Source organism: Rhinatrema bivittatum, chromosome 4, assembly GCF_901001135.1.
Source record: "Rhinatrema bivittatum chromosome 4, aRhiBiv1.1, whole genome shotgun sequence".
NCBI lineage: Eukaryota > Metazoa > Chordata > Amphibia > Gymnophiona > Rhinatrematidae > Rhinatrema > Rhinatrema bivittatum.
This window is the reverse complement of record NC_042618.1, coordinates 118,424,736-118,448,377: the sequence shown is the minus strand read 5'-3', so window position 1 is coordinate 118,448,377 and position 23,642 is coordinate 118,424,736. Positions and strand designations below refer to the sequence as shown.

At 42.7% G+C, this 23,642-nt stretch overlaps 1 protein-coding gene across 1 annotated transcript in view; it reads right to left on the bottom strand.

The window, feature by feature from the left end:
- Window positions 1–21,900, bottom strand: part of SYNJ2BP (synaptojanin 2 binding protein) — a 28,953-nt gene extending 7,053 nt beyond the window's left edge. The window contains exons 1-2 of the mRNA XM_029598761.1: window positions 21,706–21,900; window positions 5,660–5,796 (exon numbers count right to left, since the gene is read on the bottom strand). Of these exons, the coding sequence (XP_029454621.1) occupies window positions 5,660–5,796; window positions 21,706–21,769 (201 nt within the window). The 5' untranslated portion in view covers window positions 21,770–21,900. The remainder of the gene's footprint in view (window positions 1–5,659; window positions 5,797–21,705) is intronic.
- Between the last annotated feature and the right edge of the window lie 1,742 nt (window positions 21,901–23,642).

Genomic DNA, 23,642 nt, shown 5'->3' with positions numbered 1-23,642 from the left:
AGGCACAAAATATATCAAACTGGCAGAACAGATCAAATTGGTGGCAGGGTAGCACTATATGTTAAGAATAACAGCGTCAAGATAGATAAAAGTTCTGCAAATATATAAAACTGCACTCTGAAATCTCTATGGATAGAAATTCCAATAGTGATGGGACAGAGTATAGCAGTTGATATATTCTACCATCCAGCTGACCAGGATAATGAAATACACTGGGAAAAGCTACAAAACTCTGCCTGCGAACTTCTGCATTTCTATAAAACACCATGTTCTTTCAAGCAAAATGTTACTGGCTCTACCATCAGTTCGGGAAGTGCACTTAACTGGGAATAGACAAAGAGCATTATTTTGTATTGGCCTTTTGCTCTGGAATCTTTACACTTCCTGGATGATATTGCAACGTTTTGTAAGCATTTTGAATGCCATTTATTTAAAGAGATCTTTGGCAGTACTTAGCTAGATTTTTTAGGGTGGCAGGAAATATTGGGCAGAGTCTGAACTTTGTATTTAGCTTAGTACATTCTAATATTTTTAGTACAAATAATTTTAATAAATAAACAACAGACTAAACAGTGGAAACAATAATAATATGTTTCAATTACCCCAGTATTGACTGGGCAACCGTTTCATCAGGGTATGCCCAAATAAAATGTATTTCACAAGTTAAAAACCAATCGAAAGAAGACTAGATGACTGCCAGCAAAGCTAAATGGTACAGTGAAAGAGGCATCTTTTAAAATATGGAAAGTGGATATTAATCAGAAAAATAGGACAAAGCATAAGAATGGGCAGAACAGATGTAAAATTAAAAAAAAAAACACAACACATTCATAAGGCGGGAAAAGATGGAATAACCAAGAGAAACTTACCAAAGAGGCAAAAGCTAATAATAAAAACTAAGTACATCAAAAGCAAGAAGTCTGTGAGAGATCCAGTTGGACCATTAGAAGACCACAGAATAGAACAGGTGCTCAGGGAAAATAAGGTTATAGCAGAAAAAACTAATGAATTTCTTTTACTGCAGAGGACGTTGGGAAGACACCCATGATACAACAGGCTATTCTTAATGATTCTTCTACTAAGCCTTTGCTTCTCTCTCTTATAGTGTCCCCCAAGGCTCTATACTCTCACCAATGCTTTTTAATATCTATGTTCAACCGCTCAATGAGATTTAAGTCCTTCGGCATAAATTACATCATTTATGCTGACGACATTCAGCTCAATTACTGCAACTCTCTGTACTGTGGCCTGTCTCACAAAAGTGTAAAAAAACTTCAGTTTGTGCAAAACGCTGCAGCCCATCTACTCACAAATACCACATCCTGTGATCACATTAGGTCCATTTTAATAAACCTGCATTAGCTTCCTATTCATTTTAGGGCACAATTCAAAGTTTTAATTCTGACTTTTAAATATTTGAAAATAAGGGCCCATCTTATTTAACTAACTGCTTATATTTTTAATCAAGATATATGTTCCTCTCAGGTATTCTAAGTATACATTTTCCAGTGCTGCGCAAACTCTAGAACTCTCTTCCTAAAGAGATCCACTTATGGGAAGATCTTTTGACCTTCAGCCTCAAGGTCAAACATGGCTTTCCAAGCAGGCTTTTAGAGGAGTAATCATATATACCTTGGCTACCTATCTTTTTACCTGGCTTTTAAACAGCCTTATTCTTTCTTCATATATTTTTTTTTATTTGCATAAATTTCAAAACTGCACAATCATGCCAATATTTGTTGGAAATAAATACAATGGAAATAAAAAAAAAAAAAGAAAAACATTAATTCAACAGAATATTAAAATCATTACATATCTTCAGTCCACTAGAAAAAGAGGAATAAATCAAAGAAATATCAAATAAATCACAAAAAAAGCATTGAACATAGTTATGGACTCCATCTTCCAACTGCGCAAGAGTGGAAGATTAAGATACCAGAGAGAAGACAGACGTGGCAAAGGTGACATTGAAGGCAGAGAGCCACCTTGTCCTCCATGTATTAAGTGAGCTGGGTCATAAAATCCATACTTAACTTCAACAAAGTTTAACTATACATTTGCACAGAAAAAAGCAACCAAAATAAAACACCCCAAATGTAAAATCTCAGGCCTCAAACAAAAACCTTTTCCTCTTATGTTGGGTAGTTTTGGTCACATCTGGGAACAAAGACTTTCAAATTATGAAATAATACATCTCTCTTCCTAAAATAAAGACTCAATAAGTAGTCTATCTGAATCCCGAAGTAAGCTCACAGTGGGGTAGATCTTTATATCGGGGTGGACATGGGGATGGCGGAATGTATAAGATGTCCATGGACCCCCTTTAATTGTCCATCGCCTAATCATTGGGTGGAGGGGGGGTGTGGGGGTGTGGGGGGAGAAAAGGAGATATTACTTGAACGTTTCAATATATTGTAAAGATTTGCTGCTGGGGGTGGCGAAGTGTAACCCCCCCCCCTAGCGGTATGGTTGTCTATTTCGTATGTTCAATAAAAAATTGTTTAATAAAAAAAAAAAAAAAAATACGCGATCGCGTACTTTTGTTCGCGCACCAGGCATCTATGGTCCGGCAGTACTGACAAAGCCTGCAGTGCTAGAAGGCAGAGGCTCTGCAGCATTAAGTTGCCACCGGGTGCTTTGTGGCACTGGCATGGCACATCCGTGCCCAAAGAAACCGATAACAGCTGACACCATCGACTATTCTCCTCAGATTACCTATGTACCCAAGAGCATCGATGTTGGAAACTCGATGGTCCCTCACCAGCACCTCTTGCTTGTCTTTTAACCAATTTGTAATCCACGAAAGGACATCACCTCCTATCCCATGACTTTTTATTTTCATAGAAGCCTCTCATGAGGGACTTTGTCAAACGCCTTCTCAAAATCCAAATACACTACATCTACTGGTTCACCTTTATCCACATGTTTATTAACCCCTTCAAAAAAATGAAGTAGATTTGTTAGGCAAGACTTCCCTTGGGTAAATCCATGTTGACTGTGATCCATTAAACCATGTCTTTCTATATGCTCTACGATTTTGTTCTTGAGAATAGTTTCCACTATTTTTCCCGGCACTGAAGTCAGGCTCACTGGTCTATAGTTACCCGGATCACCCCTGGAGCCTTTTTTAAATATTGGGGTTACATTGGCCACCCTCCAGTCTTCAGGTTCAATGGATTTTTTTTGAATGGGTGAATAAACATGTGGACAAAGGTGAACAGGTAGATGTAATGTATTTGGATTTTTAGAAGGTGTTCGACAGATTTCCACATGAGAGGCTTTCTTCATTTTTTGTTTTAGTTTTTTTTTCTTACCTTGTATATTTTTGCTAAATGTTTATTTACTCTTTCAAGTGGCATTAAGACTAAGGGAACTCCATGAAACTGACTGATAGCACATTTAAAAGTTGTTCTGGGGTTAGTCCAACAGGCAGGTTATCCATGTTGAAACCCAAGTCCCTCAGGAACCAGAGCTCAAACTTTCTTTTCAACTCTAATAATGCCTTCATGATACTTTAAAGATTCCAACAGAAGCTATTCCACCATCTTCCAAGGTTTGTTAGATCCTTATGAAAAGCTAGTGAAGAAGAACAAGTGAATGATGTTCCATCTACAGACAACTTGGCATTAATCCACATTTTGGAGACACCCTTGGAGCAACAACCGAGTAAGGCTACCCCTTTATCTTAAAACCTGAGCGAGATTTGAAGACCTTTCTTCAGAAATAAAAGGGGATGTACTTTTTCTGGGGTATAAAATTCAGGTTTTCCCTGATGTTTCAAAGACCAACCAGACTAAGAGGATGCTTTTCTTAGCTATGTGCCAGGAGGATTCCTCGTTGGGAGCAGAATTTTTGTAAAATTTCCCTGGAAGTTCCTAATGAAACATCAGGGAAACAAATCTGTTTGGTGTTTATCCCCAGCAATTGAAAATGTTTATGTATGACAGGTTGGAAGGTTGAGGTGACAGAATCCTTTGCTTCCTGAATTCTTTAGTAATACAGGAATAAGGGTTTAGACTGATATTTTGTATTGATGCTATAGGGTATGGTGTGTATATTTTTTTTCTTCCTAAAATTTGTTTCTTTGTGACTTGGATCATCCTTTTAAAGGCCTAGAATTAATCTTATGCATGGTGGGGGGGTTTTGCCTTGTTATACAGACATTAATTTTAATGTCTGTTTTTCTTTTCCCATGACAAGTTATTTTGATGAGTATTAAGGCAGGTCTCAACAAATCCCAGGCACAAGGTCACCATCGTGTCCAGAAATCTTACCATGGAATCCAGAATCTGTGCCCTGATACATGAAGAGCTGTGTCCAGAATAAATGTTCCCTTTGGTTGGCATCACATGGCTCAAACTCACTAATAACCACCCAATGCCTGAACTCCCCAAGATGATTTCACAAGAGTTGAGACTGCAAGACCAGTCCAGGAGATCAGGCATTGCATGGCTCGAATTCACTAAGAGCTGTGTAATGCAGACCAAAGAAAAGAGCTGTTCCCACAGCAGCAGAGGCAGCCAGAAGGTGAGGACCAGGAATGCTGCTAGTTGGAGAATAGACAGCTGTTTGGGAAGAGGGAAATAACTGGGAAGGAGCTGGGTGACTGACTGGCTAGGGAAAGCAGAGAGATGGCAGATTAGGAAGTGACTAAGGTAGGGAGGAGTGGCTGGCTAGCTAGCTGTGAGGTGACTGACTACCTGCTGGCTAGGGAAAGACTGTGTGAAGAACATGTGGCTGGCTAGCTTGGGGATGGAGGTTTGGCTGGCTATAGAGTAAGGTATGGCTGGTAATGAAAGGAGGAGGTTTAAGAGAGAGAGAGAGAGAGAGAGAGAGAGAGAGAAAGAGAAAAGAATGTTGGGGGGGTTGAGAAGGGGAACTGAAGGAGACTCAGATTGCAATTAAGGGCTTGATTTACTAGGCTTTATTTCCCCCATAGACACAAAAGGGAAATACAGCCTTAATAAATCAGGCCCTAAAGGAGCTATGGCATTTCTCAGATGGGGGGGATTCCTCCCTACTCGTCAGCTAACTTTATGGGTTGGTTCCTAGATCCAGAAAAAAAATTGTCAAACCTGTATTAAAAGTGTAAACATATTTACAAAATACAAAATAAATAAATGCAAAAGCAAGAAATTTAAGAAAGTATTTTTTCGGTCAACGCACAATTAAGCTGCAGAATTCATTGTTGGAGGAAGTGATCAAAGCTAGAAGCATAGCTGGTTTAAAAAAAAAAGTTTGGACAAATTTCTGAAGAACAGGTCCTTTAGCAGCCATCAGCAGGTAGACTTGAGTTTTGCCACTTCTGGACACAAGGAACAGAGTATGGATCCCCCCATTATTTATTTGTTCATTTTGAGGGTTTCCAGTGGCAACAGGTAAACCAAGCCCAGGTACTATGAAGGTTACAGGCCAGACAAATCTTGTTTCAGAACATGATGTCATAATATTTAGATACAATTAAGTTTTTGCTTTTAGTGCCCATCTGTACCAAAAGCCACAAAAATCATCATTTCAGTTCAGCTTAGCCTTCAGATACAGCAAATTCTTTGCAGGAGGGAAAGGATCTTAAATGACTTAACACACATTCCTTGCCATAAGAATGATAGGGAAGACAAACAAACAAACAATCTTCAGGAAGCCCAACCAGATACTTTACCGCTAAGATCTGGTCTCCTTCCTGTAGTCGTCCATCGACAGCAGCTGCTCCATCTTCTTTTATCCTGCTGACGTAGATGCCGCTGTCATTACATATGTATTGCTGATCCGTCCCGCCAACAATATTAAAACCCAGACCTGAGAGATTGGCAAGACAGAAGTTGAGACAGAGAGCATGAGTAACACTCAAGCAGTTGGGAAAGGGTATGTCTAATCTGGCACAAGCACAATGATACTATGCCAGGCTCTGCCACAAGTATTCTAGATGCCATAGCATGAAAAGATTTTCATTCCATCTAATGTAAGTAATATCAGATGCCCTTCTACTCATCCTCTCTCCGTCAAGCCAAGTGCTGTCTAATCTACAGAATACATTTCAGGGAACAATTTGCCCTTGCTCAATTTCATTTTGGAAATATGTAGTATGGTTACTATGTTAGTCCACTAAGATACTTAGAAATAAAGATCAAACAAGCTACAGGTGATCGGTTTTTACTGTACAGATGTAATATATTTGAGAACTAGACTTCTTTCATTGTTCGGTACAAAAACTGTATGTTTAGACATCCTGTTCATTTTTGCACTAGCTCAATTAAGAGAGCATAGCTTTCAAACACTAGTCACAAGTGTATATATAGTCTGTCCAATTTAAAAAGGTATCACCTGCAACTTATCTGCTGACTTATAATTTTTCTATATTTAGAAGGAAAAATGTTAAGCGCAATAATAAGTGCCAAAGTTTAGTTTAGTTGTTGCAGTTTTGTTTTCATGTAAGCAGGGATCACAAATGGTTTAGTTGTTACCAGCCAATGCAAAAGGCCAGCTTCTATCCAGTGACAATCAAACATGGAAATGGTATTTATAACATAGGCAACCTAAAATATATTAACAGACCTCATTGCTTAAACTCCAAATTAAACTATTTCTCAGGTGGGGTGCATCAAATATGAAACAACAGTATCAGACACATTTACCCTTACTCATCTCTAAATACCACTAACATGGTATTCACACACAGAGAATACCTAGTAAAAATTGACAAACACGAATCCTCACACATCCCTATCACTCAAGGTGTCCCCCAAGGATCCTCATTATCCTCCACCCTCTTTAATATTTACCTCCTACCACTATGCCACCTTCTTTCCGACCTAGGCCTGAAATTCTTCCTATATGCAGATGACATGCAGATTCTCATCCCGATTCAAAAATTCATAAACGAACCCTTGCAACGCTGGGATTCTTGCCTCGCCACTATAAACTCCTTGCTATCTAAGCTCCACCTAGCTCTAAATACATCAAAAACTGAACTACTCGTCATCTCTAATCAGCCTGACCGTTTCGCGCTCCCCACACTACAGAACACTCTCCAGAATACAACTACGGCCCACTCTCAGCTCCATTCTGTAAGAGACTTAGGTGTCATTATAGACCAACACCTAAACTTTAAACCCCACATCAAAGCTCTCCTAAAAGGGAGGTTTCTATAAACTAAACATCCTTAAAAAACTCAAACCCCCTCCTCCACACCCACGATTTCCGCACAGTCATACAGACCACTATGCTCACGAAACTAGACTACTGCAACTCCCTTCTACTAGGCCTTCCTGCCACCACCATCAAGCCCCTTCAGATCCTACAAAACTCCATGGCCAGGATCATAACCAGTACTCGAAAAAGGGACCACATCACCCCCATCCTAAAGGACCTACATTGGCTGCCCATCTCCTTCCGCTCACAATACAAGACTCTCACCATCCTTCATAACTCCTTACATAAGCACAATCACACCTGGCTAGATGAAATGCCACATTACCGTTCCACTGACCGCCCCACAAGAACCGCCCATACAGGCACTCTCCACACCCCATCCCTCAAATCTGCGCATTTATCGATTACCAGAGAGAGGGCCTTCTCTATCGCCGGTCCCATCCTCTGGAACTCCCTCCCCACCTTCCTCCGCCTAGAGCCATCCATACACAAATTCAAGAAAGGAGTCAAGACATGGCTCTGCCGACAGGCCTACTCCGATGTGAACCAAACATAAACTACCTCCCTTATTCAGTTCCACCCTTTCTCGTCCTCCTATCCCCTTTGCCCCCCCTTTGTCCAATCCCTCCTCTGCCCTTCTACACCCCTCTATGCCACCCCCTAATTCCTCCTTGCCACCCCCTAAATACTTTATATTTAAGAGAACAACCATTGAATTGATAAAATATTGCCGGTCTTTTATAGTACCATCTTAGTACTACATAAGTTGATTGTAACTGTACATATTTGTCAACTGTATATAGTTTCTCTATTTGTTATATTTTCTCAATCTTTACTGCCTTTCCCATCTCCTCCCTGTCTCCTCCCCCTCCCCTCTCCCCCTTCCTCCTCTCGCCTTTTTCCCCCTCCTCTCCTTTGTTTTATTGTAATTTTCCTCCTTTCTTTTCACTGAAAACCGGCATGATGTGCTTCACGAATGTCGGTAAATAAAAGTTCATAAATAAATAAATAAATAAATAGATACTATTTACTACATCCTTAGATTTTTCAAATGATTAACATTACTGTTAATATGATTCCGACCTACAAATCAGTGCACTCCTACAAGAATGAGGAAGCTCAGTATATCAATACATTTTCTTTTAAGTGCAAGTTTCGTGCAAGACACTTTGGGTAGGTAGATAGGGAGTAAAATAAGAACTCGATTCATGCCTGCTGTTTTGGGGTAATTTGAGGTTTTGCAGATCACCATGGTGCTCAAAAAATATTTGATACTGCTCAAAAAAGATTATACTTAAGGTACGAAAAAGGCAGAGTCCCCACAGTCAATCCATTAATGCCCTCAATTCCAGCCACAAAGGCTATCTACTCACAAATTTACAGGACGTCTTTTCCTCCCTCAACCCCAAATATACTTATTCCAGCTGGCATCTCTCCAGAAGACCACTTATTCCAGCCGCTTAGCTCCCATGACATTCTATGGGAGCGATTTGCACTTTTCTTCTCATGGGAGAAACAATTCTTGCCACTTGACTATCATGTGATGAGGAAATGTGATACACTTTCATTTTAGTATTTGAAAAAAAAAAAAAGAAAAAAAAATCACTGGCTGCACTGACTTATCACAAAAGCTACCTTTAAAGACTGCCATTTTCTCTGCAGTAGAATGCGGTGCTCACTTCCAGGGCTTGCCCAGATTCTACCTCCCATACTATCACTTACCACATATTACCTCCCCTTAGCTTACAATAAAGAATATTTCACAGCAAAGTGTATCATCTCCACTGAACTCTTCTGCTGGCTGTCTTGGAACTAATTTTATATCTGGCTTATAAGAAATAAATGTTTCCATTGATAAGTAGGCTGAATTAGCCATTACATGTGGGGTGCAGTCATCCAGGAAGCACTGAATGGACTTCTCACTCCAAGCTAGTACAGCTTTGAGCCCTACTAAACATGTGTGGGGTCTTCTCAGTCCATACCACAGCTAATCTAGCTATGTAGTCAAATCTCCAGGAAGGAAGATGGGTATTCCATGGCTAATTAATCCTGCTGTCTAAAAGAAAGCACCATTAGTCTTCTTGGTCATTTTTGTCCAAACACAGCACAGATGTGTCTACCGTATTTTTTCTGAAAAAATGCTTCTCTTTCTCAATTCAATATTTTTACTTCAGTTTTACTGCAACCCCACAACAGACTTTTCAGTGCTACAACCCCCGCTCCCTCCCAAACCAAAATAGCATATCGAGGAAACATGGCCTTTTCTCCCACCATATTCAGTCAGAAAAAGAAAACAACATCAGTGAGCAGTTTCAAAAGATGGATTTGTGGGAAGATTATGTCCCTCACCAACGGCCATGAATTGTGTTATTGGTGCCTCTGATCAGAACATGACCAAAAGAACCACTATGCCTGCGGACGTTTGTCCCCACACTCACAGAGATCCAAGGCACTTTACATCGAGGAACTGAGTAAATCTCTCTGGAGTCGTAGTAGGTGTTCATCTCGCAGTGCAGCCTCATCTGCCTCGCCGGGAAAGGAGTTGAGAAGGAGCTCCTCAGACTCTCCCATCCACTCAGGCTGAAGCCACGGGATTGAGTTCTATCAGTCACCCTGCAATAAAGACTGGAGCCATCGCAACCTGCATCACAGAAGCACAAACATTCTAAGTGCAGAGCATTGGAAATGGCCACATCGAAGCAGCCATCATTGGTTCTGTTGGCACCAACAGCATCAGGTGCATCGACTTGCCTGGCACCCTGATACACTCAACATACAGCTCATCGACACACAATGCTTCAACACAAAGAAAGCCCATGGCCTCCACTGTGAAGCATGGTGCAAGGACCCATGACGCAGCTCCAGTGCAACTACCGAAATATTATCAACTTGCACTGGATTCCTCAAAACACGTCTCTAAAGACCCACTGAAGCATATCAAAGCATTCAAAGTGTCATAACATTCTACCCCAACAAAGTCATTGATGCATCCACTGCAGACTTTGATTTATCAAGCTGTTTTACCAAAATAGCTCCATACAGCCCAACCTAGATCTGTGAGAGAGCGGGGTCAGATTACACCTGCCGCTGCCAGTAACCAGGGCACTCACCTTGCAGACTGCAGAACCAGGGACCTCTATAGTACCGCTTACATCTAACAGGCTGCCCATCCTCATGTAGGAGCCTATCTTGGTCTCGGAAGAGGATGTCCCATTGCCTATACCAGGTCAGAGGACACTTTGGTTGCTCGACCAAACTGCAGATTTGGTAAGGGGTTTCTTTAATTCTCTGACCAAAAAGAGACGAAAGGAACATTCCAGCCTCTCCTTTCTACTATCGCTATGGCGATACCATAGACCAGAGCTCTGATATCACCTATGGAGTGAACTCATCATCAGAACCCTTGCTCACAGTTCATCATCATCCACTGCATCAGATTTTAACAGCTCAGAGGGTCTTAAATCAGGTTGCCCCTCATCCGAGTCAACCAGAAATCCCTCCTGGTTCACCTTCTTCATCACTAGAGTCCTGAGTAAGCGACCCAATACCTTTAGTATTCGCATTTGGATGATGAATCTACTGGCATACACTCCAATCTTCTTCCAGATCCACCCATCCACACTTCATCACCAGAAGATCTTACCTATTCTTACTTTGTGGAAAAGATGGGTACTGCGCTGGGCGTCAATGTCAAAGACCCTTGCTCCCAAGCTCCTTGGGTTCTTCAAATATTGTACACTCCAGCCAAACTAGCAGCCCTTCCACTTCATAACACTCAATATTTTGCTAATAAAAATGTGAGAAACTCCCATTTCAGTCACTCCTATAGCAAGAAAGTTGGACCTCAAATTCAGAGACCAACAATCAGCATGCTTTGATGCCATCCAACTACCTCACCAGTCTGTAGTGGTTGACTCTACTATGATGAAATCAGATTCACTCAAATTCTCCTCCTGCAAAAAACCACAAACTTCTAGATAACTGGCAAAAATGTTTTCAGAGTGCAATGCTATCTGCTTATATCATGCACCAATTCTACATGGTGCAGTACATACACGACTGCATTCAAATGTTGAAGCCTTTCCTGCCTGCCATGGAACAAGGCGATTACTATCTACAACTACTCCGGCGTGGTGAAGAGGGCATCTTTCATCTACTCCGATCAGTTTATGAATCCTTTGATTCCATTTCACGTCCCCCATCTGCCTCTATTGGAGCTAGATGCATGGCTTGGCTTCAGGACAAGTGGCATCCGTGAGGATATCCACAAAAAAAAAAAAAAACAACAAACAAAAAAAACTGGCAGATCTCCCCTGCTTAGGGGACAATCTTTTTGTGGAGAAGCTCCATGAGATGGTCGCTCAGATTAAGGATCAGCATGTGGTAGTGTAGTTAAGCTTGATGGCTTCTGAACAGCCCAGCACCTCTTCTATCCATACAAACAACCATATTTCCACAAGTGGCCTTACCTGTCTTTTCAACAATATTGTCTACTGCCCCTTCCAGCCCAGCATCACCAGCTGCTTCCAGCCAAACCTCGACAAAGGGAAACTTGCACAACAGGCCAAATCCAAACTAGGGCCTAGTTTTTGAACACTCCGAATAATCCATTTCCGACTCTCCCAGGAAGGGGAAGAATCCAACATTTCATGGAAAAGTGGCATCAGATCTCCAGGGACCCCTGGGTCCCCTAAATTGTACAGTCTGGATACAGACTGCATTTCTCCTGGCCTCTTTCCCTTCCACATTGTTCGGCGCTACATCAGGATCCATGTGATCTACCACAGCATTGACTGGAAGTTCAATTGCTTCTCCAGCAATGAGCAATAGAACCAATCCCAGTGTTCCAAAATGCTCTGGGTTTCTATTCCCAATACTTCCTCATCCAGGAAAACAGGGAACTGTGGCCCTTTCTTGACTTGAGATACCTGAACAAGAGAAATTCAAAATGAAATCCCTCAGCACAATCCTGTCTTATTTACTGACGGACGAATGGATGTGTGCCTTGGATCTAATGGATGCATACGCTCACATACCCAGCCACCCTTTGCACTAGCACTATTTCTGCTTTCAAGTGGCTATGTCCCACTACTTGTACAGAGTATTCTCATTTGGCCTTTCATCAGCTTCGAGGGTCTTTATAAAATGCCTTGCAGTAGTGACAGCTTATCTCCATTGCCAAGGAATACAAGTCTTCCCATACCTGGACAACTGGCTTATCAGAGCAAACTCAATAAACAAATCACTCCGCTCTCTAAACGCGACCATAGCTCTCCTACACTACTTAGGTTTTCTAATTAATTTCAGAAATAGAGTATGGAGCCCACTCAGACTCAAATTCATCGGGGCTTGGATAGCCTCAATATAGAAAAGAGTGTTCCTACATCCTGACTGAGCCAACATCATGACAACGCTCACCTACAGTTCTTTCTCTTCTCTGCGCTTGTACGCCAGATGGCTCCTTGTAATCCTTGGCCACATGGCAGCAGCCATCTATTTTTTCCATTGACAGGTCTTTAGATCTGCTACCTCCAGAGGAGCCTACAAGCCCAGTGGGATCAACTCCCTCAACCACTACTGTCTCCAATGACACTCACAACAACCATGAAACAGGACTTATGTTGGTGACTGTACCTGCAAATTCTCAAAAAGCCCTTCTTCGCTCGCTCCCGTATCAAGTGTGGTTCTAACAACAGATGCCTCCACTAAAAGCAGGGGAGCAAACCAGAACCCTTCGAACACAAAACATCTGGACTCCACAAGACAGCTGCTAGCAAATCTATCTTCTTGACTTAAGAACAATCAGATATGGTCTAGCAACCTTTGCGCATCTTCTTCAAGACAACAGCATCCTGATTCAAACAGACAACCAAATTGCACCCTTTTACATCAACAAGCAAGGAGGAACAGAATCATGACCTCTCTACTAAGAAGCCTTAAAAGATCTAGAATTGGGCAGAAAGAAAATCGAATTGTTCTACAGGTCACCTATCTGCCGGGCATCTCCAACATGTTGGCAGATCCAATCAGAGTATTTCAACCACATGTAGTCTCTATAGCAATCAGTGTCTGAAGAACTCTTCAGCTTATGGGGGTCTACAGTTGTTAGACCTCGCCACATCACAACAGAAGAAAAACAAATCAAATTTTGCTCAGTTCTGCCAAGCAATCACAGACTAGCTCAAGACACTTTCCTCTTCAACTGGGAACAAATTCTCATGTATGCTTTTCCACTGTAACCACTTATTGCCAAAACAATGCAGAAGGGTCTTCAGGACTGTGTTTATAGCCCTAGTATGGCCAAAGTATGCATATCTCATACAACTTTCCAGTAGTCCTCCCATTTACCTAAGAACAGTCCCTGTACTGTTAACTGATGAAGAGAGGACATTGTACCATCCCAACCTCTGGATGTTGAGTGCTCAGTGATCACTGATTTCTACTTAGCTGCAGAGACTGTGGACATACTAGTCTCATCTAGAAAACCTTCAACTAGAAGAAACCATGCCTTCAGATGGAACAGGTACTCCAAACAGTGCCAACACTTTGGATCCATTTTCTTGTGACCCTAAGCACCTGCTGAAATTCTTGCTCCCCTTTCTCACTCAGATCTCACCACCACTTTGGTGCAACTGCACCTCAGTGCTATGGCAGCTTACCATACTCAAGTAGCTAGGAAATTGATCTCTTCGCATCCAGTGATATGTCATTTCATGAAAGGACCATGGCATGTCAAGCCTCCAGTACAAAAGCCAACTGTTCCTTGGGACCTCAATGAAACCTCTCTTTGAGCCATTGGAGTCAGCTTCTCTTAAAGTACTTGACATGGAAGGTGGTATTCCACGTAGCAGTGACTTCAGCTAGGAAAAGACAGTGAACTCCAAGCTCTCGTCCACTATCTTCCGTACATGCAACTTCCACAACAGGGTTGTTCCCCGTACCCATCCGACGTTTCTCCCAAAGGTAGTCTCGGCTTTCCATACCAATCAATACATCATATTGCTTACCTTCTTTCTTAGGCTACATGCGCACGAAGGTAAAAAAGCCCTACATTCTCTAGACTGCGAAAGGGCCTAAACATACTACAAGAAACAAACTCAACCATATCATAAAACCCCCCCCCAACTGTTTGTCTCCTATGACCAATAGACTAAGAATAACGGTCACCAAGCAAACTTTAACTGGCTGGCTGAGTGCATTCAACAATGCTATGCCTTACCAGGACTGCAGGTCACAGACTGTCTAGATTCATCAAGTGGTTACTTCTATTGCTCACTGTTAAGAAGTGCCTATAAAAGATACCTGCAAAGCTGTGACTTGGTTTTCCATTCACAGTTTTATGTTCCACTACTGTCTTGATAACTTCTCAAAGAATTTGGACAAGCAGTTTTGCAAAATATGGTCTCACAGCATTCCACTCTCTACTGTGAGGATGGTTTGCTTGCTCAGCCATGCTACATTGCAGCCCTCAGATTCTGACTTCCCACATGTAATGGCTAATTCAGCCTGCCTATTGACGGAAAAATCAAATTTGCTTACCGTAAGACAGTGTTTTCTCTAGATAGCAGAATGAATTAGTCATGGAATACCCATCCACCTCCCTGGAGAATCAACTGAGCTTGTGAACAGAGAAGATAATTTGCTAGCCATAGTATAGACTGATTTCTTGCTGACATTGTTCTCTTTTCTCCTTTATTTCCTCTGTTGTTGCATGTTTAGAAATCTCTATTTAATCTAGCTAGTGTTTTTAGGCTCCTGGCTAGTCTGTATTGAAATAACTGTGTTGTAATTTATAGAACCAAAGGCAACTACTGCAGGAGCAGAAAAGGACCAAATGATCCACCCGGTCTGCCCAGCAAGCTTGTGCCAGTATGTGTCGCACTGTGCAGGTTACCCTCATGCTTATCAGTTTTCCAGATCGTAAAATTCAGGGCCCTCTGATGCCGTCTGAATCCAATTTTCCACAACCCCTGCCGCGGATGCAGAGAGCAATGATGGAGCCGCATCAAAAGTATCAGGCTTAATGATTAAGGGTAGTAAAAGCCGCATCAGCAAGTTACCCCCATGTTTATTTGTCCCCCAAACCGTAAAAAAGTCAGGGTCCTCGTTGGTTGCTGTCTGAATCCAATTCCCCTTTTCCCACTGCCGTTGAAGCAGAGAGCAATGATGGAGTTGCATTAAGCCTTGATACTGTTATTTGTTAAGGGCAGCAACTGTCACACCAGCAAGTTACCCCCAGTTACCCCTTCTAGCCTTTAGGGATCCACAGTGCTTATCCCATGCCTCTTTGAATTCCTTATTGTTTTTGTCTTCATCACCACTTTCTTCCCGATCCTACAGGGAATGGTTTACGGTAGGATCGGGTAGAACAAGACATGTGGGTGTCTTATAGCCAATCTTCCCAACTGAACAGCTTCCTGAATACCCACCCTCATTTCCACAGAGAAGTCAGACATCCAAGATTCAGAATCCCAAGAATAACTGGATTAGTCAGCTCTGGCACAATAAGGCCTGTGATGATGAAGAGACACCCACTCTCTCAACTTTTACCGTTACATAATGCTTTTTCTGCTTTGGAAAATGAAGAAGCCCCAACAACAGAACAGGAGGTGATATCTGAAAGGGAAGTAGTCACCCAATGCACGCAGAAACCCTTCAACATAGTCAAATGTCATAAAAGAAATCTGCTCCTTCTGGAAGATGCGGTCATCAGAGGAACCAATCTGGGAACTCAATTTGATGGGAACACAATGGTTAAACGCATTCTAGGATGCTCAGCTAATAGAAATACAAACCAGGTGGTCAGTGCAATTATAAAGTAAGAACTCTGATATCAATATTGTCATCCATCTGGGAACCAATGACCTGAATGGAGAGCATATGAAGAAATGGCGGAAATATTAAACAAATACTTCAGTTCAATGTTCAGTAAAGACCCTGGAGAAGGACCAATGCTGGTTGACAAGACCATAGATGGAAGTAGATGAAACTGCATTTACAGAAGAGAATGTATGAGAAGAGCTAGGAAAACAAAGCGAACAAGGCCATAGGGCCAAATGACATTCATCCCAGGACTCTGAGGGAGCTCACAGATGTGCTGGCGGGGTCCACTGCATGACCTGTTTAATAGATCCCTGGAAATGGGAGTGGTGCCATGAGATTGGAGAAGAGCAGTGGTGGTCCTGCTTCACAAGAGTGGTAGCAGAAAGGAGGATGGAAACTACAGACCAGTTAGCCTCACCTCGGTGGTGAGAAAATTAATGGAGACTCTGCTAAAGAAAAGGATAGTGAACTATCTACAGTTAGGAGGATTGCTGGACTCGAGGCAGCATGGATTCACCAGGGGAAGGTCCTGTCAGACAAATCGGATTGATTTTTTTGATTGGATGACTAAAGAATTGGATCAAGGAACAGAACGCGATGTGATCTACTTGGATTTCAGCAAGGCTTTTTGATACGGTCCCACATAGGAGCCTTGTGAATAAAATGAGAAGCTTGGAAGTGAGCTCCAAGGTGGTGGCGTGGATTACAAACTGGTTGACGGAAAGAAGACAGCGTGTAATGGTAAATGGAAACTACTCTGAAGACAGAACAGTGTTAAGCGGAGTGCCACAAGGATCGGTGTTGGGACCGGTTCTGTTCAATATCTTTGAAAGCAATATTGCAGAAAGGATAGAAGGTAAAGTTTGTCTATTTGCGGATGATACTAAGATCTGCAGCACAGTGGGCACACTGGAAGGAATAAAGAGAATGAGACGTGATTTAAGGAAGCTTGAACAGTGGTCAAAGGTAGGGCAGCTGAGATTCAATGCCAAGAAGTTCAGATTCATGCATCTGGGATGTGGTAATGCAAAAGAGCTGTATGTGATTGGGGGGGGGGGTGGGGGTAAAAGGCTGTTGTGCATGGAGCAAAAGGAGAACCTTGGGGTGATAGTATCTAGTGATCTGAAGACAGAGAAGCAATGTGAGAAGGTGACAGCTAAAGCCAGAAGAATGCTGGGCTGCACAGAGAGAGAAATAACCAGTAAGAAGAGGAGGTGATAGTCCCCTTGTACAGGTCCTTGGTGAGGCCTCAGTAGAACTAGGGGTCATGAAATTCAACTTCAGGAAGGACAATGCAGAACCAACAGTAGGAAATATTTCTTCACGAAGGGTGGTGGATGCTGGAATGCCCTTCTGGAGGAGGAGAAGATAAAAAACAGTGAATGATTTCAAAGGGGCATGGGATAAAATACTGTGGATCCCTAAAGACTAGAGGATGGAAATGAAGAAGAGAGTGCATGGGAGTAACTTGCTGGTATGGCGGTTACTACCCTTAATAAATAAGCCTTCATACTGTTCATGCAACTCCATCATTGCTCTCTGCTTCAACAGCAGGGGGAAGAGAGGAATTAGATTCAGACAGCAACCAACAAGGACATCAAATTTTAAGGTCTGGGAAAACAAATAAGCATGGGGGTAACTTGCTGATGCGGCTTTTTACTACCCTTAACTAATAAGCCTTCATAACAGAATTAAACAGAGCTAAAAACATTCCCTATGAAATCTGGCTTGTTGTGGTTTCTAGTTCGGTCTGACAGTTTCTGTTTATTCTTTACGGTCTCTTTATTCTGTATTTGGTGAGGGTCTATTTGTGTTCTGCAAGTGTGATCGCAGTGAAGGATTCTGCTGGCGTGAAGTTTCTCTAGTGATCTATAGTAGCCTGATTTGTTCTGTTTTCCTAATAGGAGGGGTGTTGATGTTTAGAGCCTGGTATAATATTTGTAGTGTTGCCTTGTCATAGGCAGAGTCAGTGTTTTTTATTCTGGAAAAAAAAGGTGCAGGTATTCACATGCATGGCCCTCCTTGGGCATGGGATGGGAAGTGCATCCACCCGGGGCCTGGCTCTGCAACTGGCTACAGAGCTTATGAAATGACAGTACTGCAAATATTACATCCGATCACTGAACACCAATACACCCCCCTACTGGGAAAAAAGAATAAGCCAGACTTTTACAGAAAACTACACAGAAACTACAAACTAATAATTCCTCACCTTGATGATACAGAAACACAGATAGACACTCACCAAGTAATATGCAGAAATATGCAGACAAAAATTGAACTGCAAAAACCCAAGAAGCCAAAATTTGCATACAGCCTAACACTGGAGAAACAGAAATTCATTTCTTCTTGTTCTGTGCAAAATGCAAACATATCAGGGATGTAGCACATTCATATTCCCAAAGTTGACAATTTTTGAATCACTAAACCAAAAGGAAATGGCTTTTTTTTTTCTCCCTTTGTTTTCTGGACATTTTTGACCCTAACATAACAACCCTCATTCACAACAATGAGGGCTCAGCAGCTCCAACCTGCCCTTCCCTCTCACCCCCCACACACACAAATGGACAATGTTAGGGGCTCAGTTCCCACACCCAGGCTGAAGTCCCTCTTTCTTTCCTCAGGGGCCCACATCAATCCTCTTCTCTCCCCATTTCCCAGTCCAGGCAGCAGTCTCTCTTGCCCTAGTCCCTTCTCTGCAGGTTCACAGGGAGGGGGGGAATGCAGGCAGCACCAGATGAAAGTATTCTTTGGGGAGACCACAAGGCAATTTAAGCAGGTGGAAGATGCCAGTACTCAGTACCGGCACATACCCCTTGAAAAAAAGCCCTGGGTAGGATTGTTGCTGCTTTGAGTGTTGGGAGTTAATGCTATTTTGATATTGGAGGTTTCCTAAATTGTAATGGCTTTCTGAAAGGCAAGCCCATACCAAACATGTGTTATAATAGGCCTAATCCACAGTTATAGGAAAAGTGCAGAGTAAAGTAAGTGTCCACCCAATGATTTCAATATATTGTTAAAATAGATTTTACTTGGAAACAGCAACTCCACAAGTTTTTACACAGTGTACTACAAAGTTCTAGCAGGTCCCCCGACACTGATCTCATGTTTCGCCGCGAGGCTGCGTCGGGAGGGACAGAACAAAGCATTTCAATTCTAAAAGACAAACAAAATCAACAAATAGTGTGGTACAAAATAACGATGGGTATCCTCTATCAAAATAAAGCTTGGTAATGCATCAATATACTTCCATTAATTGTATTACACAATGTCCAAAGAATACATAAATCACTAAATAATACGGTACTGTAGATGCTAAAGAATTGGTGTGAAAACAACTGGCAAAATGAAGAGAGGCTTAAGCGTTGCCTCTCTTCATTTTGTATTCTTTGGACATTGTGTAATACAATTAATGGAAGTATATTGATGCATTACCAAGCTTTATTTTGATAGAGGTTACCCATCGTTCTTTTGCATCACACTATTTCTTGATTTTGTTTGTTTTTTTTGTTCTGTCCCTCCCGACGCAGCCTCGCGGCGAAACACGGGATCTGTGTCGGGGGACCTGCTAGAACTTTGTAATACGCTGTGTAAAAACTTGTGGAGTTGCTGTTTCCAAGTAAAATCTACTTTAACAATACACTGAAATTATTGTGTGGATTATTACTTTACTCTGCACTTTTCCTATAAAACAGTGGATTTTTCAAAAGTAGTACTTGTTCTCCATTTGTCGTTTTTGGATTATAATAGGCCTAATGCCATATGGATTCCAAGTGTCTTTTCTGCAGGGTTTCTGGTTGACACCATTGCAGGGCATGTATAATATAATGTATATTGTTATGATATTTTTACCTCCGAAAACTGTACTTTGAACGTTCTTATGGACTTATCTGGGCATGGTTAGTAGTCCCTCTCACCCAGCAATACATGTCTCAAGGGACCCCCCCCCCCCCCCCCCATTTAAAATGAGAGCTCGGTCTGTGCTGAAAGCACATTTTCCAGTCAGCACACTTTTTTTGTTTTTGTTTTGTTTTTTTTTAACTCCCAGTACATTGGCACAGCATTAGCTTACTGCATCGGGAATCCCACAACTGGGTGAGAAAACTTGCATAGACATACCTGGGAACTCTTTGGATTTCACTGAAATCTCATATTCTCCAGAGACTCCCAGGTACCACCACAGCCACCCATACTAGGCTGGAAGGAGCCTACATCAAATCAGCCATGGAACCAGAAGGCAGTAGTGACAACGGTCTGCACAGGCCAGAAGAAACAGGGTTGGAACTGGCTAAATCAGCCCCTTAGGGGCCTTGTGAAGTGACTGCAGTGATGGCTGTATCAGCCTGGGCTGCTTCTTCAGAGGAGGGAAAGAGAATCAGGGTCATCTCTGGAGAACAGAAAGAGGAAATATCTCTGAGGGGAAGGTAAAAGAGAAAGTGAACATGCTTTCCTCCTCCTCCCCCCCTCTTACTTATTTTTATTACACAGCACTTTACAATGGTGATAAGTATTTACCTATGACAAATCTCTGCTTACAGTCTAAGGGGTCCATGCAATAAGATGCGCATTGAAAATAGGCACTAGCAGTAAGTGCCTGTTTTCCTAAACGAGCACACAGCCACATCCTCTGTGTGCCTGATGCAGTATTTAAATGAGAGGCTGCATAAAAATAAAGGACATGCTGGAGAGAATTGTGCTTCCCTAGCACTCCAATACATCAAAAACTCACAATTGCAATGGACACTCAATACAAGAGTCCGTTTTTTCCTGCTTCTTCTGGCCGATTTTGCTGAGGTTTCTGACAGCACCCATAGCCCAGCATCCCTTGCTATGGCCATCTAAATTGTGCGTCCAGAAGAATTTTTTTTTTTTTTTTAGATCAAGCCAATATACTTTTATTTTATTTTTAACATTGCAAACAATAATTTAAGTGTCACAACCACAGGGGAGCATATTTTTTAATTTCTCATGAACCCTTGACTCAGAGATTGACTTTTCGCCACCTCCGGGGCTGGAGTTAAATTTGCAGTGTTAAAAAGTTTGCGTTGGGCACCCAGTGATTTTCTGTATCTGGGGCGGGAAGGGAGGGGGGTAATAACTAATAGCCTCATCTACATGAAATTTATATGTGATAGGCGCTATCAGCATCATTCCTTAAATGGGTATCTGAGAAAATGAGAAATGGGAAATAAAATGTCTTGCTCAAGGTTACAAGCAATATCAGTAGAAGAAGCAGGATCTGAACCCTAGCTTTTAGTTCTCAACCCATTTTTCCTAACCACTAAGCGACGCTTCGTTCCAATTTCAGGGTGACTACAACTCGGAACTTTCCAGGTACGTGCATATAATTTATCCAACAAGATCTAAGGCAATCCTCTGAAAAAGCATTCTATTTCACCACGAAGAGATAAATCATTTTACATCGCAAGTATGAATCCTCACTGTACTTAACCTCCGCCCCCTTTAACCAATTGCAAGTCCCCCTCCGCTGGAGAAAACTGTTCCGAGCTCATGCCTGGAATGTTTTTATGTTTGAAAGACGCAGATTACCAAAATAAACCTGCCTCCAGATTGTTCTGCTCAGGGGACTCACGGCACACATTCCTGGGCCGCTGCATCTAAAAGGCCCGAGCCTGCAGTTTCCAAGGCTGGCGAGCACCCAGGGCAAGCTGAAAAAGACCAGAGAGAGAGGCAGCAGCCTGCTGGCCCTGCCTTGTGTGAGCTCCCGAGTACCTGAGGGGCCTCTCTTCAGCTGGATCTCCTCGTCGAAGGCCAGGTAGTCCACGCTGCCGTTCATCGCGTCCGGCTCCTGAGGCGCAGCCCTTCGGTCCGGCGCAGCTCAAGGTGAAGCAGTCTCCGCACTTTCAGTTTCGTCAGCCTCGGCACCCACGAGGTGGGAGCAGCGAGCAAGGCATCCTGGGATTTGGAGTCTTTCTGCTTAGTTTTATTTCTGGCTTTTTGTTGTTGGGGGTTTTTTTTTTGGGGGGTGCTGTCATTGCGCCTCAAATATTGTTATTGGTTGGTGGGGGACTCAGAACCTAAGACTTGGTAGGGAATAACATTTTTTTTTCTAATTTAGGGATAAACCTGATAAAGGACAAGGAGGGAAAAAGGTTTAGATGGCAAAGTAGCTGCCTATTTGACACCATGATGAGGACTGGGCGCAAAAAAACAAACAAACCTCAATATCATTTTATACTCCTGCACTTAAAGTTATTGAATATTTGTATAAAATGCATAGTTCTGTAGTTTTCTTCATGCACTCTCAGAGATGTACAACCATTGCAAGGAATAGACAAGAAAGGGGATCGCTGGGCACTAAATTGGGGGTAGGGTGGGGAATGCACCATATCCCTTTGTGTTCACAAAATGAAGGGGGATCACTGAAAGCAACCTATGACTGAGGAACCATTTTGTTCAGCAACAGCTCTGAGAGCTGCTATCAATCTGTATTTTCTTCAGAGTCAATTTCTAAGACTAATTTACTAAAGTGGCATTTAAATTTGCAGACACCAATTCATGAACAAAAAAGTGCTGTTAGCAAATGAGTTTACTCTGTCCCCTTCCAAAATGTTTACCTTTTGTTAGGGATGTGCGTTCATTTTAAACAAATGAATAAAATGCAACGAATGAGACTATTTTCCGTTTGTACAAATGATAAACCAAAAATTAGCCTCAGATAAAAATACCAGAAAATTTTACTGTGTTTGTGAGTTTAAAAAAAAAAGGGGGGAGGGGGCAGCCAGCAGGACCAGGGCTTAGCTATGTTCCATCTCCAGGGCCCAGCCTAAGCCCTGATTCGAGGCTGGGTCCCATACCAAGCCAACCGTGGCCAGATCCCATCATGGAGGCTGTGCCTGGGCCTGTTACTGGGGCCCAGCTCTAGAGCAGATCCTATTGCCAAAATCTAGGCCTGGCTTCAAGACCAAATCCCATTCTATGACAGGGCTTGGGATTAGGCCTAGTCTTAATGCTGGGGCCTGACCTGAGGGGAGAGCCCATTGCTGAAGCCTAGGTCCAGGCCTGACACCAGGCCTGGCCAAGGTCAGGTTCCACTGCAGAGGCCCGGGCCTGGTCCCGATACTGGATCTCAGCATCGAACCCTGAGCCAGGATCCTGTCTTAGGAGACCAGGCCTAGGCCCAGACCATGGCCTGAGATCTAGGATCAGGCATTTTGCAGGTCTGTCAGTGAAAAATTACACCATCCCATGGAATGATGCTCTTCAGTGATATTGCTGGGGCACCATTCATCCAGACAGTGCTATATTGATGTTCATTTCATTTGCTGTACACAATATGGGGTCATCCAATTGAGAGGAAGGCATCAACAGAAGAAGAAAGAAAACCTTCTGTAGACCTGGTCCTCGCTTTGACATCGGGCCTGAGCCAAGGAGCGAGATCTAGCCTCAGGTGGGCACCAGCAATGAGACACATCTTTGCCCAGGCCTCTGCAATAGGACCTGGCTTTTGCCAGGCCCCGGTGCTGGGCCGTGGCCTAGGAGACAGGACCAGGCCTTAGGTCAGGCCCTGGCATTGAGCCTAGGGCAAGTACTGGGCCTCAATAATGAGATCCAAACTGAGGACCAGGGCTAGACCTCAGGCCCTGGCATCAGTTCTTGGCAATGGGACCCAGCCTGGGCCTTGGTGATGAGATTTGGCCAAGGCTGTG